The sequence below is a fragment of the Patiria miniata genome, unplaced genomic scaffold (genome assembly GCF_015706575.1).
Source record: "Patiria miniata isolate m_02_andy unplaced genomic scaffold, ASM1570657v1 HiC_scaffold_17, whole genome shotgun sequence".
Lineage (NCBI taxonomy): Eukaryota > Metazoa > Echinodermata > Asteroidea > Valvatida > Asterinidae > Patiria > Patiria miniata.
In genome coordinates this window covers 5,762,044-5,778,314 of record NW_024037055.1, presented here as the reverse complement: position 1 = coordinate 5,778,314, position 16,271 = coordinate 5,762,044, and the positions used below count along the sequence as shown (strand labels likewise).

At 40.3% G+C, this 16,271-nt stretch overlaps 2 protein-coding genes across 2 annotated transcripts in view; one reads left to right on the top strand and one right to left on the bottom strand.

Moving 5' to 3' along the window:
• Window positions 1–1,225: 1,225 nt before the first annotated feature.
• Window positions 1,226–10,881, bottom strand: LOC119723625 (succinate--CoA ligase [ADP-forming] subunit beta, mitochondrial-like). Its single transcript, XM_038194370.1, has 12 exons — window positions 10,810–10,881; window positions 9,288–9,450; window positions 8,341–8,440; window positions 7,202–7,364; window positions 6,444–6,546; window positions 6,255–6,322; window positions 5,463–5,559; window positions 4,675–4,836; window positions 4,033–4,175; window positions 3,778–3,898; window positions 2,755–2,843; window positions 1,226–1,360 (listed from the first exon to the last, which is right to left on the bottom strand). The coding sequence occupies exons 1-12, from the start codon at window positions 10,879–10,881 to the stop codon at window positions 1,286–1,288; spliced, it is 1,356 nt and encodes a 451-aa protein (XP_038050298.1). The 3' UTR covers window positions 1,226–1,285.
• A 231-nt stretch (window positions 10,882–11,112) lies between these two features.
• LOC119723624 (serine/threonine-protein phosphatase 2A regulatory subunit B'' subunit beta-like) overlaps window positions 11,113–16,271 on the top strand; it is a 42,143-nt gene continuing 36,984 nt past the window's right edge. The window contains exons 1-2 of the mRNA XM_038194368.1: window positions 11,113–11,264; window positions 12,822–13,317. Of these exons, the coding sequence (XP_038050296.1) occupies window positions 12,958–13,317 (360 nt within the window). The 5' untranslated portion in view covers window positions 11,113–11,264; window positions 12,822–12,957. The remainder of the gene's footprint in view (window positions 11,265–12,821; window positions 13,318–16,271) is intronic.

Here is a 16,271-nt window from a genome sequence, read left to right as displayed (position 1 = left end):
AACAAATATTGGCGTCCAAACATCAATGAAATATTTTCCTAAAATGTAACGCCTAACTATGAATGATCTTTCATGTATCACCTCATCAGAGATGCATTTTATACAAACTTATCCTTCCAACACGGCAGAGAGTTCTTGAAGATTTTGTTTTATATCTTATTATAAAAGACTACGGCCACACTCTTGAAAATTATCGTCTTTATTCCCCTAGAAATATTATTTACTGCATATTTCACATCAATACTAAACTCTCAAGTTCTTCTCTGCAAAAGACTGCATATTTCCAAATCAGGAAAATAAACACTGATGTAAGTATTCATTTTTAAGGTAATATACAACATTTTTGCTTTTGCTGTAATTTTCAGAAGTGGATGGATTTGGGGGTTAGTATTTTATAGCAAACATTGTTACACTGACCTGTTTAAAGGTTTGTGTTCATACATGCTGGAAAAACCAAGAGAAAAATTGGTGTTCTTGTAGTCTGGCTCCCTGACCCTGCTTCAGACGAAAATGAGCAATTTATAGACATCGGGGAATTGTCAGTTCAGGGAACCAGATTAGCTGACTTGCACCCGTTCACAGATGTGTAATCGATCACAAACAAAATGTGGACTAACTGAATTTGGTAAAGTGCGAGCAGTTTTTGAAAAAATTCAGTTTTATTCCAACGATGGTCGGCCGACCATTGTTGGAAATCGATACAAACATTCCACTTTTCTTGAAAATGACAGCACACCACATGCCATGATTTCACAGGATGCTTGAGACTATTATTCACTTACAGTCAAGTAAAGTATTTCATAATAATTTGGTAGTTTTTGTTTTTTGATGTTTGCAAATGTTGTATATTATCTTTCAGTTTGGATGCCCTGTTTGTTAAAGAGAACAAAATTGAAAATTGCCCAAAATTGTAAATGTATACCCAATAATGTTCTCCTTTAAATAAATACCCCCTTGAACTCAACCAACAGTTCAAACTGTGACAAGCGTGTAGCAAACATCAACCGAGTACCAGTCCCAGGCAGTGCACATTGCATGACATTTTGGTTGGTTACCTGCTTCTGCTAAGCAAATATTCTCCATGCTTAGCAAATTCCTGGTCTCGGTAGCCCCACGAAATCAGCCTATACAATCCCTGATAGAACATCCCCAGTATTTTTGAGACACACCTTACTATCCCCAATATACATGTATATAACAAATATCTCAAACCCCCCTACCCCCCCCCCCCCCCCGGCCCCCCTTTGTCAATGCCCAGCATGCAAGTATAAAGATGTAATTCCTCCTATAGAGGCAACTGGAAGTCCACGTGAACCGATACATCTTTGGCTAAGGCGACAATCGTAGAAAGCCTCACAACCTGCAACGAAAAAAAAAAAAGAATCATCTGCCGCTACTTTCAGAATTTCTTAGTCAAAATTGAAAAATTGCAACCTAAAAAGGACTTTAAAAAGCTTTACCCTCCTATTCAAACATACATTCTGAGCCAAGTTGTCCTTTCAGTCGAAATCAATCAAGTGACTGTTTTCAACAGTTCAGAGCTCCCAGCCTACATAAACATAGCTGCCAACATTTCAAAATCCCAATTAGTAATCAACCCGCGCGGTCATTTTCAACTTCTCATTTTATCAAAAGCTTTACCAACATCGAGTACAGGTACATGGTTTACATGTACACATACATGTGCATACCCTTCTTGTTGTGAATAATAATGTACTGTAGGCCAAAAGATAAATAAAAAAAAAAAAAAAAAAAAAAAATTAAATTAATTTTGTTTTAATGTCTGTATTTGTTTGTTGATGTCAAATAAATAATAACATCTATAACATGTGCGCATATTTTTTGGGAGATGCATGCTATCGATGTTGAGTTTCGAGTTCGTATCATGTTTTTACACACAATGATCTATGGCCACCGTATGCAATAGAAATTCCTGCCAAGGTATGTTACCTTGCAAACGCATGCTGATTTATCTTTTCTGTCCGTTGTGACAAACTCAAACTCTATTACCAATTATTCCAACCATACTTTTATTAAATTCCATGATTAAAATCTCGAACTGATGGGTCTCATCCCGGCAATAAGCAACTAAATGTGCTCACGATCGTCACTGAAAAGTACTCACATACAGTACACACAACCACACATCCACGAGATGCACACAAATGACACACCATTGAAAAATATTTTTAGTCTGGTCCTCAAGTACTCCACTGCGCACTCTGCATTGATGTCTATCAGGTGCTTGACTGCATTCTTATTAGACTTGTCACCAGTCCATCCATTATCGTGACATTTCGCCAGAAGTTTTCGGTCAAAAACGATACTTTACATTTTTTTTTTTCGTTAGGTAGAAAATGAGAAATTCGTAACGTTTTAGTGGCAAATCGTATTTTCGTAATTTAACAAACAATTCGTAATAATTACGAAAAAATCGTACTAGTTGGCAGCTATGCATAAAGCAGGATTGACTGGCTGGGACTGTTTATGTAACTTGACACAGCTATGCTTTTGACTGTAGGTGATGGATATAAGCCAGCTGTGCCTATACCACTTGTCTGCTGTTGTCTGTTGACTGAATTTGACTAGTCACAGTGCTTGCTTGAAATATGATTTGACTGTTGGTGACTAGCCTGTGTAAAAGACATGGCAGGGGAAGAGGATTGACTTTTTGAATGTCTGTGACTGTTCAGATAGCAGGAGGGTTAATGCATTAATGGTTGTACATTCAAATGAGTAATTTCAATATCTAACCATTTTGGCAGCCTCGTCCAAGTCATCGCAAGCCAGGATTCTCATTCCAGATGCTGCGATCAATGCTTTGGCATCATCCACCTTGGATCCTGGAACACAGAAAACAAGGTAACAAAGTTCAGCTGTCAGAGTTTTAAAAAAGGCCATTTTAAATTGTCTACCTTCTTCAGTGGCCACGTGTGGTCTACCTTCTTAAGTGGCCACGTGTGGTCTAGCGGTGGAGCACAGGATTCGTGATCGAGAGGTTGTGGGTTCGAGCCCCACCCTGGCCATGCGTGTTGTGCCCTTGAGTAAGGCGCTTTACCTCAATTACTCCTCTCAACCCAGGTGTTAAATGGGTACCAGCATTATTCAATGCTGGGAAGGTAACAGACTCGCTGTGGAGGAGGTGTGGCGATCCCCCCACAGCAGCATATGAGTCTGGCCCAATCGCTAATGAAAGAGAGATGGGCATCCCGTTCCTGTGAACACAGGTTCGTCCCCCCTTTACTTTACCTTCTTCAGGCTTAAAGCCATTATTTCCTCTACTTCCCAAAACCGCTCCAGCACTATGGTTTTATGGAGTCTTCAGGTGATTATTACAATATAGTACAATGTAGAACAGGTGCTACTGTGCTGGCACTTTTGAGAAGTTGTTGGTTTCATTACCAGAAACTTTACAAGATCCTTTTCTTGAACGCCAAGACCCTTGTGAGTTTCATGAGGATCTAGCTTCTCACCTTGTAACCTCACAACGATGGGCAGTTTCAGATTTAGACCCCCGTGCCACACCCGAAACTCCCACTCCAGAACCTTTTGTGAGTGGTATCCCTTGTCTTGTTTTGAAAGTGAAGACCCTTGAGAGTTTTATGAGGATCTAGCTTCTCACCTTGTAACCTAACAACGATAGGTAGTTTTAGATTCAGACCCCCGTGCCACACCCGAAACTCCCCCTCCCCACCCCAGAACCTTCGTGAGTGGTGTCCCTTGTCTTGTTCTGAAAGTCAAGACCTTTGAGAGTTGTATGAGGATCTAGCTACTCACCTTGTAACCTGACAACGATGGGCAGTTTCAGATTGAGATCCTGAGCTGCTGATATGATGCCGTTGGCGATGATGTCGCAATGCATGATACCACCGAAGATATTGACCAAGATAGCTCGCACCTGCAAATCAATCAATTAACCAATCAATCAATCAATCAATGTACTGATCTATCAATTATGATTCAATGTACGAGTCACAACACCAACAAACCACAAAGACCGACTAACAAACCTCAAATTTGATTCTCACATACCTTAGAGTCGGACGTGATGAGTTTAAACGCCTCCTTGACCTGGTCAGCCGTAGCCCCGCCCCCGACATCCAGGAAGTTAGCCGGTGACCCCCCGTGGAGCTTGATGATGTCCATGGTGGACATAGCCAGACCAGCGCCGTTAACTACATCAAACAGGTGCAAAATACAACTGTTTAGTTCACGAATTTTCTCAAAACGACTGCATGCTCAACCAAGTTTAGAGTTACTACTCTTTTATTCCCATTCATAAATGCTTTTATTTTCATTGAAAAGTGTAATAATGAAGAAGAATCTGTAAAAGTTATGTTTTGTAAATTCCCGTCACTTGCTCAGGCTTTGTTTCAAATTGACGAAGGGTCAAATTCCATATTATGCGATGCTCAAATGCGTCCACATGGTTCGCAATGAAAAAGAAATCAATCCGGTATGGAATGTGTGCATTTCTATGAGAAAGTTTTCGAACAGCATTTGCGCGCATTAGCTAACTGAGGTCTTAAACAGCTGCAGCTGGATGTCTTTATAGGTCCTGATAAGTTACCCAGAATACCATCCCCACTTCCTTCACAAGATTCTGTGAAGCTCATCAGCCCTTCCCAGCGCCCTGCTTGCAGGGCGGGAGGTACGAGCGAATGTCACTCTTACCTAAGCAGCCAATATCTCCTTCAAGTCCGATGTAGTTCAGGTTGTGCTGAGCTGCTACAACTTCTCGCTCATCCTCCTGGCTCCAGTCCTTCAGGTCGTGTATCGATTGCTGCCTGTAGGCCGCGTTGTCGTCAAAGTTGATCTTGGCGTCCATGCAGAGAACTGTCAGGTCAAAGGGTAAAGGTCACAATGTCATTCAATACTCTTTAACCAGTTCGCGCCAGAGGCCGTGATAACACGCACTGGCTGTTTTTGTGCACAGGCACCGCTGACCGGTTGAGACGTCAAGATTGCCTCGACTCGCCTCCGGGTGACGTCTAAACACGCTACTCCCTTGTGCCTTTTGTACACACACACAAAGTCCGTGAAGTCTGTGGCATTAGACGGTGTGTTGATCTTGAATTGGCCGTTGTGTACGGCCTATTGTTGTACAATGTACGCTCCAGTGCACACCTCGGGGTATTGAAACATATGAGGTTTCAGCAAGAAATAACGTCCAAATTCTGTTGAAATCACTCTTGCGAATCAGTATTTGTGGCGTTTGGCTGTTTATCAGAAGTCGGCTGGGAAATTTTGCCCTTTGAAAACTTCAAAATTTTCGGCGAAAATACACCCGGTGCGAAGTGGTTAACAAGCATGCGGAGAAGCTTTAAGCTAAAGTTTTAAGTTCAACTTGTCCTATTATAAAGCAATGTTTATACCCAGTCTTATTTGTCAAAGTGGATCATACCATCCTTAACAAAAAAAGGCGAGAGGTCAAAGGTTATAGGTTGCCTTTTGTAGCTTACCAGTGCCCTGGTTATCCTCTGTCAGTGGGTTTATCTCTAACATTGTGCAGTCGTTGTCGATGAAGAAATTGTAAAGCTTCTTGAACGTGTCTGCGGCCTGAAACAACAAAACAATAATCAATAAATCAGAGACAACTGAAAAGCATGAGGAAAAAAATAGAAAAAGAAAATCAGGTTAAACGAGATCTATGTTAGTTCCCTGAACAGAACTTAGGGCTGTTCCTCATTACAATTTTGTATGAGTTTATGTTTTATGAGTTTATGTTTTGATTTCCTCTAGAAATTAATTATAAATTTATCATATACACAAACATAGTTCCAGGACTTATTAGCTGTTTCGGCAAGTCTTGTAGTTCTGTAGAGTAGATATAGGACTTTAAAATAGGCACCTTTAAGATGAGTCACATGACCCATGATGAGGTTTTCGTGATGTCAACTCCATTGTTAACTATAAATAGTCGCTGTCTATGTATGTAGCAAGTTTCAATCCAATCAGATTTGTAGTTCTCTAGATCGTGACAATCCCTTTTGGAAAGAAATCTACAACTTTTTGTGGGGATAAACCGCCGCGTCAGTGCAACAAGATCGTAACTCCATTCTGCAACAAAATGGTATCTCGCGCGAATACGCTCCGTGCAACAAGGTCGTATCTCGACGTCCATTGACTTTGTGTGTACATCCGGGTTATTTTAAGTGAGATACGACCTTTTGACTTTCTAAAACTCGCGTTTCACGTACGGCCCATTTTAGGAGATACGACCTTGTTGCACGGACACGACGAAACTGTCTTACCTGTTGAAGGCAATTCTCTGAGAATCCCATTTGCTTTGCCATACTCTCAGCCTCTTCGTCTTGAATTCCTAAAAAAAAAAAAAAAAAAAGAATTTAGAGAAAAACTGAACAGTAGTTTACGAATGAAAAGTTGTTAATTTTTTGTGGACTTTTGAATTTTTTTTTAATGTGCATCAGAGTTGAGCTCACCATTCACAATATCAATGGGTATTTTGATGATTGCACTGGGGTCCTCTGCAGCTACGTCCTCAATGTTTACGCCCCCTTGGGAACTACCTATCAGCACTGGTCCCTGGGGGAGTAAGAACACAAAACGGAATCAACAATGACTCTACAGGTAAGCATGACATTACACAAATATAAACAAGTCAAACATGATCTGCAAGAAATCTTCAAGACATGTCTCTGGCTTTTAAAAACAATGCCCCATCTAGGTGAAATTTTTATGCAACTATGCAAAAAAACTATTGCTCTAAATGAATGTGCTAACTAACTTAAGCCGAGAACCGATTTTTGTTTTTATTCAAGAAACATGAGAATTTGTCTTGTAAGTGTTTTTTTTTTTGGTTAGTGCCGAGGCTTCGTGGTCTGGAGCACTGAACTTGTGGCCTGCGGGTAATCCTGCAGGTTGTGGGTTCGAGTCCAGCCTGCGGCTACGGTGCGTGTGCCCTTGGGCAAGGCACTTTGTCACTCATTGCTTCTCCCCAACCCCCACCCAGGAGTAAACGGGTACCTGTGAGGGCAGAGATGGTTATTGTAGTTGATTTTAGCTGCTTTGCGCCAAAATGGCTGCATGGAGCTGTATACTCCCCAGGGAGCTGAGATCATCTTTGGAATGTTTCATTGGCCCAATAATCAGGGATAATCATAATGTAAAACGCTTTATAAGTACCCGTTAATATTTCTGTACTGAACAAATTATTGTGCGTATCCTCGGGAAAACTAACCATGAATGCTCTCTCCATAGTGATGGCAAAGTAATACTCTCTCCTGGAGTACATCCTTTCGCAGATTAAGACGGCGCTACAGACTCGTCCGGCTTGCCCTGTCTGCTTCGTGATGAGTTTCTGACCGAGCATCTGCTTGGCCAGATCTTTGACTTCCTCCGGTCTGGAGACATAAAAAATCAAAAAGAAATTGTTATCAGTTATTGGAAAGCATGTTTAGCACATATTTCTCCTTGAACTGCCCCAAACCGCCCTGCTTGTTACTCCCTGTACTGCCCACAACTGTCCCAGAACTGTATTGTTTTAAGGGTTCAACAACGAATAATATACATTGTATAACAATAAAGTAAAGCTGCTAATGGGTTAAAGAAAATATAAAGGGAAAAATGACAATTTTGCAGTTGTGGTTAGATTTCAAGAATGTGACATTGTTACCCTTACCCCTAGGCCCTTTTTGCTAGGAACCATCCCCAATCCTCCAAAATTTTGCACTTGCATGTATGTTCAAATGAAGGATACCCACTGCCTGAATCCTTCAAAATCCTCCAACAACCCTGCCTTTCAAAAAGCATTCAGCCTCAATCCTCCAAAATCCTCCTCTTCTTCAAACACCATTCAGCCTCAATCCTCCAAAATCCCCCAACAGCCCTGCCTCTCAAAAAGCATTCAGCCTCAATCCTCCAAAATCCTCCTCTTCTTCAAACACCATTCTGCCTCAATCCTCAAAAATCAACTGATACCGAATGTCCATGTGCCCTAAATCCTCCACAATCCTCCCAAATTGTATGTTGCATTCAGCCTCAATCCTCCAAAATCCCCCAACAGCCCTGCCTCTCAAAAAGCATTCAGCCTCAATCCTCCAAAATCCTCCTCTTCTTCAAACACCATTCAGCCTCAATCCTCCAAAATCCTCCTCTTGTTCAAACACCATTCAGCCTCAATCCTCCAAAGTCAACCGATACCGAATGTCCATGTGCACTCAATCCTCCATATTCCTTCCAAAATTGTATGTTGCATTCATCCTCAATCCTCCAAAATCCTCCAAACCGAAGACTTTGGTGGATTGAGGAAGGTAAGGGTTAATACTCACATTTTGAAAGGATTTGAATGTTTAGTACCCTGACTTCAAGCCAACTTACGAGTATGCTAATTTGACTCCACCTTTCAGGCCACTGTCAAAGGTTCCTTTGCCTCTACCTCCAGCCAGCACTTGCGCTTTGACAACAACATCTTCGCTACCTGTACAAATATGACAATTGATATCAAAAATTTCAGGTGAAATAATAAAACCCTGTCAACAACTCACTAATAAGCAGAACCTTATGGCACATTCTTAGAACTTAGAAAGGTTAAATTCCAAGTGTTTTCTCAGTAAATGCTTCAATCTTTAACCCACAAAATTTGAGTTTTTAGGACATGTTATCGCTTTCTGATGGCTGATAGGTCACTACAGGGAAACATTAGTGATGTCCAGGTATGTAATTCTTCCCGAAATGGAGTTGGGTACCAGATATGTTTCTTTTGACACACTTGATTGATGCAGAACTAAAAGGGTGTTGGACTGGTTGTTTCGTGTGCCAGTCTATTTTCTTGTCATTATTTCACCATTTTAAGTTTTTGGACACTCGTACACAGTGTTGAGAGTTCCAAAATTTCAGAATAGGTTGAATGGGATCAACCATTCTCAATCCTGCAAAAATCCTCCAAAACCTCCTGGTGCATTTTGGAGTACCTGGGAGTGTTTGGAGCAATGACATTTATTGTTTAGGCCCGTCCAAATGACTGGCTACGGCTGTAGTACACATGTTTATGGGAAGAGGCTTCGACCACTTCCATAGGCGCATGTGTAGTGACAATCCATAGCCATTTAATTCAGACTATGGCTGTGGCTACGGCTGGAAATTACACAAGCAGCTATGGAAAGAGGCTTTGACCACTTCCACAGGCGCATGTGCAGTGACAAGCCATAGCCATTTATTCAGACTATGGCTATGGCTATAGCTGGAAATTACACACGCAGCTATGGAAGCGGCTGCAGGCACTTCTCATAGACCTGTGTGGTATCTTCAGCCGTAGCCTTACTCACCCAGACTCTTGGCTTTCTCGTAGGCTTCCTGAGGCGTCTTGGCTACCTCTGCCTTGGGTATACTGACCCCGGCTGCCCTCAAGAGATCATAGCTCATGTATTCATGAATCGATAGATCTCGTCTTGGCTCTGATGACAGGACGGCATTCACTCCTTGGATTCGCTGTTGAAATATATAAAAATGACAGAAAAGATTTGAAATGTTAGGACTTACTTTTTTTTACAATTATACTGATCCACTTTATAAAACTACTACTTGTTACTAGCAGGTTGCAAAGATTAATGCACCCTACAGTTGTCCTCCCACAAGGGAATTTTCAATGTTTAATTTGTGTAAAATAATTAACTTTTCTGAGGTCTAGCATTATTTAGCCAGCTAGTGCCATATTCACATAATTAAAGGGAATATACATCATTTGCTTTTGCTGTAATTTTCAGAAATGGATGGAATTGGGGGGTTTGAAATATAAAGCAAATATAGTTACACTAACTTTTTGGAGGTTTTGGGTTCGAAAATGCTATAAAAACCAAGAAAAACGATCATTTTCCTGTAGTCTGGTTCCCTGACTCCATATAAGAAGAAACAGAGCAGTTTACATACATTTGGGAATTGTAAGGTCAGGGAACCAGTCTAGCTGGCTCGTACCCGTTCATAGGTTTGTAATCGATTGCAAACAAGTGCAATGGTCAATTGGGGCCAGTATTTGAAAAAAAAAGCCAGTTGTTTCCAACGCTGATCGGCCGATCAGCGTTGGAAATTGATACAAAAATACCACTTTTCTTGAAAATGACAGTATACCATGTGCCATAATTTTACAGGATGCTTTAGACTGTCATTTACCAACATCCTATTAGGGTATTTCGCAAAAACTTGGTAGTTTTATTTTTCGATGTTTGCAAATGTTGTATATTCCCTTTAATTTGCACAACTTTTTTTCCACTAATTTATTAGTCATCTGCTAGTGCTAGTCTGGCCAGAAAACAAACACTTTTTTGCGTTCTTGAAATAGGGGCCGGATAGAATGTAGTATCCAGATGCCACTTCAGCAGTTGTGTACAAAGTCCAGAATTTTTTTGAAGTATTTCCTAACAAAATTGGAAATGTTTCTCAGTCTCAGATTCATCATGTTCATGTCTTTTCAATTTAGCAAAAAATGACTGACCTTCATTGAGAATGAGATGATATATGAAGAAAAAGTGGCATCAGATTGCACCATTATTTCCTCTTACTCAATAACATTGCCCCGCCCCTTCCCTTATCCTATTCTCATTTACATCTAACTGTCTAACTTTAACTCCGCGTAGACCCGGTATACAATCCGCGCGCACCGCGCCGGTACCGCCGCAGACTCGGCCGTGAAAGGCCATCAAGGCCGCTGCCGGCTGCTCGCAGCGAGTGGGGATCAACTCCAAAACATTCAAGTTTCACCATGATAACAACCTTGATTTCTATACATTTTACAATATATAAAGCATCGATGTATCAAGATTAAAACGCACTTCTTATTTTGATGGATCGTACCTTGAAAATATTGTTAAATCTGTTACATTTCGTGAAGAAATGTCGACCACAGCGGCTCAGACTGGACGCCATCTTGACAATCGTCCAGATAACTGGAACAGCGCCCTCTGTTGTCAATATTAAATCGAGAGAGGTTTGTTTTGAACTAAAATTTAATACACCAAATACCACATACTTTAGGTAGACCTACTTTGAATAAAAAAAAACAATGTTCATATGTTATGTACTTTTTTTAATCGTTCACCAAAATAATATCTGACACAAAAATTGAATTTTGAATTTTCAGGCTGTAAAAACATTCCCACAATTCCTAGCGCACATATTCTGTCTGCAGCTTCCGGTTGCCAAATATGAACTAGCTTTTCCGAAGAACGTCAAATAACAACGGAATTTCAACCTTCTGTCAATGCAGAATGTTATGCTGAAGTTACATTAATGTCACTCTTGTTTTCAAGGTAGTTATTTTTAAAATAAAATGTGAAACTTTCTCTTGAATTCACGTGCAAATGTACCCTTGTTTACCCGTTATTTTTTTTTTGTGAATCATTCAACATGATTAACAACAATAACATTTGCATGCCCAGTATCCGGACGCTCTTTATAATAAAAATGATTTTTGTCATTTTTTGCGTGTTATATAGGAAAAATTGCCATATCTGGCCATCACTTGTCACCCTGTGCACAAACCCTATGAGACTGGTCTGAAAATGTAGTAAGTGTTTTCTCAGTAAACCTACTTCAATATTTTCCCTGCTAATTTTGACTTTTTATTATCACTTTCTGATGGCTCACAGCCTCACTGAAGCCAGGGAAAAATTACTGATGGCCAGATATGGGAATCTTTCCAAGATATAGTTAAAGCAATAATGGATGATATTTTTTGTTTTATTTGATAGGCCTAGTCTCTCTTTTGAAATGAGCCGTTCAAATTTCTTTTTAATGTCGTTTTTAAAAACTGTGAACTTTTTTCCATTCTTAACATTTTTTCATTCTTAAACCGGGACATTGTACAGCGCCCTCATGTGCACATACACAAGTAGGCCTACACCTTCAAATATTAAATTGCCATTCCAACCAGAGCGACGTGTCGCCTAACGGATAGGCCTAGCACGCAGTAAAACTCGGAATCGCGACAACGCGATTTGATCCTACTTTTTTGTCAATCTCCCCAATAATGTAACTTGTAGGAATTGTCTTCTTATTGAAACCTGCATTTCATTTGCAGAATATTTCATCTTCTTTTTCTGATTCATGGCTTTGGGGAATTTTTTTTTTAATTAAGGGAATAAAGTCCGAAATTGCATTAGGCCTAGCATGATTAGGTCTGATTCCCATCTCATGAATATGAAGTCACAACTGCAGTGTAGGCCTGGGATCAGATGAAGATTTGTCATGAAAAAAAATTAAAACACTGTGCATGTTCAGTGCCGTACCAGTAAAAGCGCGAAAACAATTGGGGGCCGGTTCACCGTCAAACACTGCCTCATAAAAATGTGTCAAACACAATTGCATTAACCCTAACCCCCTAGGCCCTTGTTGCTTACAACCATCCTCAATCCTCCAAAATCCTCCAAAATTTTCCAAAATTTGCAACTCCGCCTACATTTTTCAAAATTGTCAGACAGTCCTGCCTCAAAATGCATTCATCCTCAATCCTCCAAAATCCTCCTCATCCCAAAACTTTGCACTCGTGTTTAAATGAAGGATAACCAACGCCAAATCATTAAAAATCATCAGACAGTCCTGCCTCAAAATGCATCCATCCTCAATCCTCCAAAATCCTCTTGTGCTTCAATCACCATTCATCCTCAATCCTCCAAAATCCTCATGTGCTTCAATCACCATTCATCCTCAATCCTCCAGAATCCTCATTTGATTCAATCACCATTCATCCTCAATCCTCTAGAATCCTCCAAAACCGCCAGGAGGATTTTGGAGGAGTGAGGTGGGTTGTTAGCGCAACGATATTCAAATTAAATTAATATTCCTTGCACTACTTCTTTTCTCATTAGGCTCTACAGGATAAGCAGATGCTGTAATTTCTGTGATGTAACAGCCAACAGTTCCAAATTGACAATGTCCTGGAACATTCCACGATTCCGTTCTTGAAAAGTACCGTAATTTACAACAGTACCGATCCACTTTTAAATGGTGCATGAAGACGTCGGAACGTCAGACATGTCGTCCTCCCTCCGCCCAGTCCTCAAGCTAAAGGTGGACGAGCTCTTCCTGAGATGGCTCAGCGAAGCGGACACCCAGGAAAACCTCCGCGAGAACCTGAAGCTGGTTGCGCGCGGAGAGAGCGTCAACACGAACAATAACGCATCCTTCCAGTATCGTTCTGGTGGAGGGAGTCCGGCGTCTCCGTTGTTGAGGATCGGTTCTCCTTCGACGCCTCCTTGCTCGCCCCCGCCTCCTCCGGCAGCCTCACCAAGCCCACGGAGTCCGAGGAGGAAAAGTAGCCTGTCCAGACTGTCGAACTCACTGTCTAGGAGCCAAGCTGCCAAGGTGAGTTGACGCGAATACTCTGACATGAGTTTTTGGAACAGTTGACCTGATATTCTGTTCGAGTGCTCAACTGTTGACTGCTGTGATGTGGGATATGACGTTTTTTAACACCCGACGAGCCGAGGGTGCTATGCCACCTGAGGGGGTTAAAAACAGCATATCCCTTCTTCTTCTTCTTCCTTACAAGTGCAGACTTCATGGCTGAAGATAATCGCACTGCCAGAAACACCGGGGCGAACCCCTTCTCTTAGCGATAAGTGTACTGGGTTCTTTAACGTGCATTAGACATTATACAACACACGGGACCTACGGCTTCACGTCACATCCGAAGGACGAAGCAATAATGGTTAAGTGCCTTGCTTAAGGGCACAAGTGTCCGCGCCCGGGCTCGAACCCACGTCACTGTTGCCTCTGAAACACCAGAACATGAGTCCGGTGTTCTTAACCGCTAGGCCATGACATCCCACATCACAGCAGCCAACAAATTGTGTTTTGTTATATCGTGCCAATAACCCAAAAAAGATAAATGGTTGTAACTTATTGTGTGAGAAATAAATTAAATCACTGCGATGTAACCTTTGATAAATGAAGGTTTTGGTGTCCTGCCGGACATGAGACTGAGCGTTTGACGTTGCAGTTCTCATTGTGCAAAGCTAGCGCGCAGTGAACGCAGTGCGATATCACCCTCAGTGTGTGACATGCATTTTTATTGTCCAGACCTACATGTTGACCAACGAAATTACAGTATCCAAGGACAGGATATAACAATTATATTTAGCTTTTGTTCATCGTCATTGTCATCTTTTAATCTCTGTCATCTTCATCATTATGATCATTATCATCACAGTTAAATACCATAATCATTGTCAAAATGTTTCTTTATTCTCATCATCTCATTATCATCATCTTTACCATACATATAATCGGTCACTTAATCCTAAATGTCCTTGTTCAGCCAAAGAACAATACTCGTACAGTATAATCGTGCAATTACGATTAGGAAATCTCCCCATTTTTATTACATAATGTACAAGGAATTTGCAATTGGTTCACTGCGTAGTGTACATGAAACTAATGTACAAGTATCATTTACATCATTTACATGTACACGTAGGAAGTTTCCAATAAAAAATTTCCCATGGAATAACATGTTGACGGTACGGTAAACAATTTTATAACTGTACTTTTAGTTTCCGTGGGTAAAAAAAAATTAGAGACAATTTTAAAGAAATATTGTGAGTGTTAACTGTTATGATAATGTGGAGAAACTTTAAAGGGAATATACAAATTTTGCTTTAGCTGTAATTTTCAGAAATGGATAGATTTGAGGGGTTAGTATTTTATAGCAAATATTGTTACACTGACTTAATTGACGTTTTAGGTTCGTAGATTCTGGAAAAACCAAGAAAAACAATCATATTCCTGTAGTCTGGTTCCCTGACCCCCCCCCCCCCCCTTCAGATGAATTAAACGGAACAACTTATAGACGTCGGGGAATTGTAAGGTCTGGGAACCAGTCTAGCTGGCTTGTACCCATTCATAGGTGTGTAATCGATTGCAAACAAAAATGTGGTCTAACTAAATATGATAAATTGGGAGCAGTATTTGAAAATATCCAGTTTTTTTCCCGTTGAAAATTGATACAAAAATACAATTTTGCATGAAAATCACAGTACACCAGGTACCATAATTTTACGGGATGCTTTAGACTGTCATTCACTAACAGTCCAGTGAGGTATTTTAGTGAAAATTTGGTGATAATTTGGTAGTTTTGTTTTTTGATGTTTGCAAATGTTGTATATTCCCTTTAAAAAGAAAATTTCTCAAATTTCACCTTATCAGCACTAAAATTTCTTACGCACGATTTAAATAGATTCATACTACATGTATGTGCTCTGCATTAAATTCCAAAACACAAACAATGTGACAGATTGAATGTTACTAAAAACACAGTCATTGTAACATTTATAGAGTGTCACATACTCAGCATACCTCGGAGGAGAAGTTGATACTAGGGTCATGGGGTCAATGACCTCGGGTTTTTCTCCTGCATTCTTGCCATAGAGATCGAAATGGTTTGTATGAATGATAAGATGTGTGTCATGCAGTGGGACTGAGAATGTTACATTTATCTGGTATGTTGTAATCTTTGATAAAGGACATACATTTTAGCAGCTGATTTTTAACAGTCTTAACTTGTATTTTTAATTTTAGGCCCCCCAAAAAACGTTCTGCTTTCGATTACATGGCATTTAAAAATAGGGTAGGTATATGTAGGTAGGGAAATTATTTTTTTGGCCAATTTCTTTTTGTGTACGATCATATGGAGGTGTCTGCGTGTAGTCATGGGTAAAAGGTAGAAATTGATGGTTTGGGGTTTTTTTGCTAATTTTTCCCATAAAAAAAAATTAGGGTAGGGGCTGTCAGAATAGGGTAGGTAGGGAAACCGGAAACAGAACTATTTTTATTTTGCCTTAGCAGTATAACTGGCTAATTCCTTGAAGTACTATACAGCATGTGTGGACATCAATTTATCTTTCAAGATGAAGCCAATTTTATGAAGAAAATTTTTTTATTAAAACTCTAACCCCCTAGGCCCTTTTTGCTAAGAACCATCCTCAATCTTCCAAAATCCTCCAAAATGTTGTTGAATGTTCAAATGAAGGATACCCAGCACCTCAACCCTTCAAAATCACTAGACAGTCCTGCCTCTCAGAATGCATTCATCCTCAATGCTCCAAAATCCTCTTCTTCAAACACCAATTTATCCTCGATCCTCCAAAATCTTCTTAAACCGCTAGGAGGATTTTAGAGAATTGAGGAGTGTTAGGTTTGATTAATGAAAGAAAACAAATTTTTGCTACACTATTTGTCTTTAAAACTCTAACTCTCTAGCGTCTTTTACTAGGAACTGGACCAATTCCACCAAAATCCATCAATCACTGTGCGTCCAA

What these genes read in the sequence shown, in the direction of transcription:
- LOC119723625 (XM_038194370.1), bottom strand. Translation starts at nt 10,881, where the DNA reads ATGGCGTCCAGTCTGAGCCGCTGTGGTCGACATTTCTTCACGAAATGT. An exon ending in AGAGGATAACCAGGGCACTG is followed by an intron (nt 4,837 to 5,462) that starts GTAAGCTACAAA and finishes TTGACCTGACAG; the next exon opens with TTCTCTGCATGGACGCCAAG. An exon ending in TGGACGAGGCTGCCAAAATG is followed by an intron (nt 1,361 to 2,754) that starts GTTAGATATTGA and finishes TTTTCGTTGCAG; the next exon opens with GTTGTGAGGCTTTCTACGAT.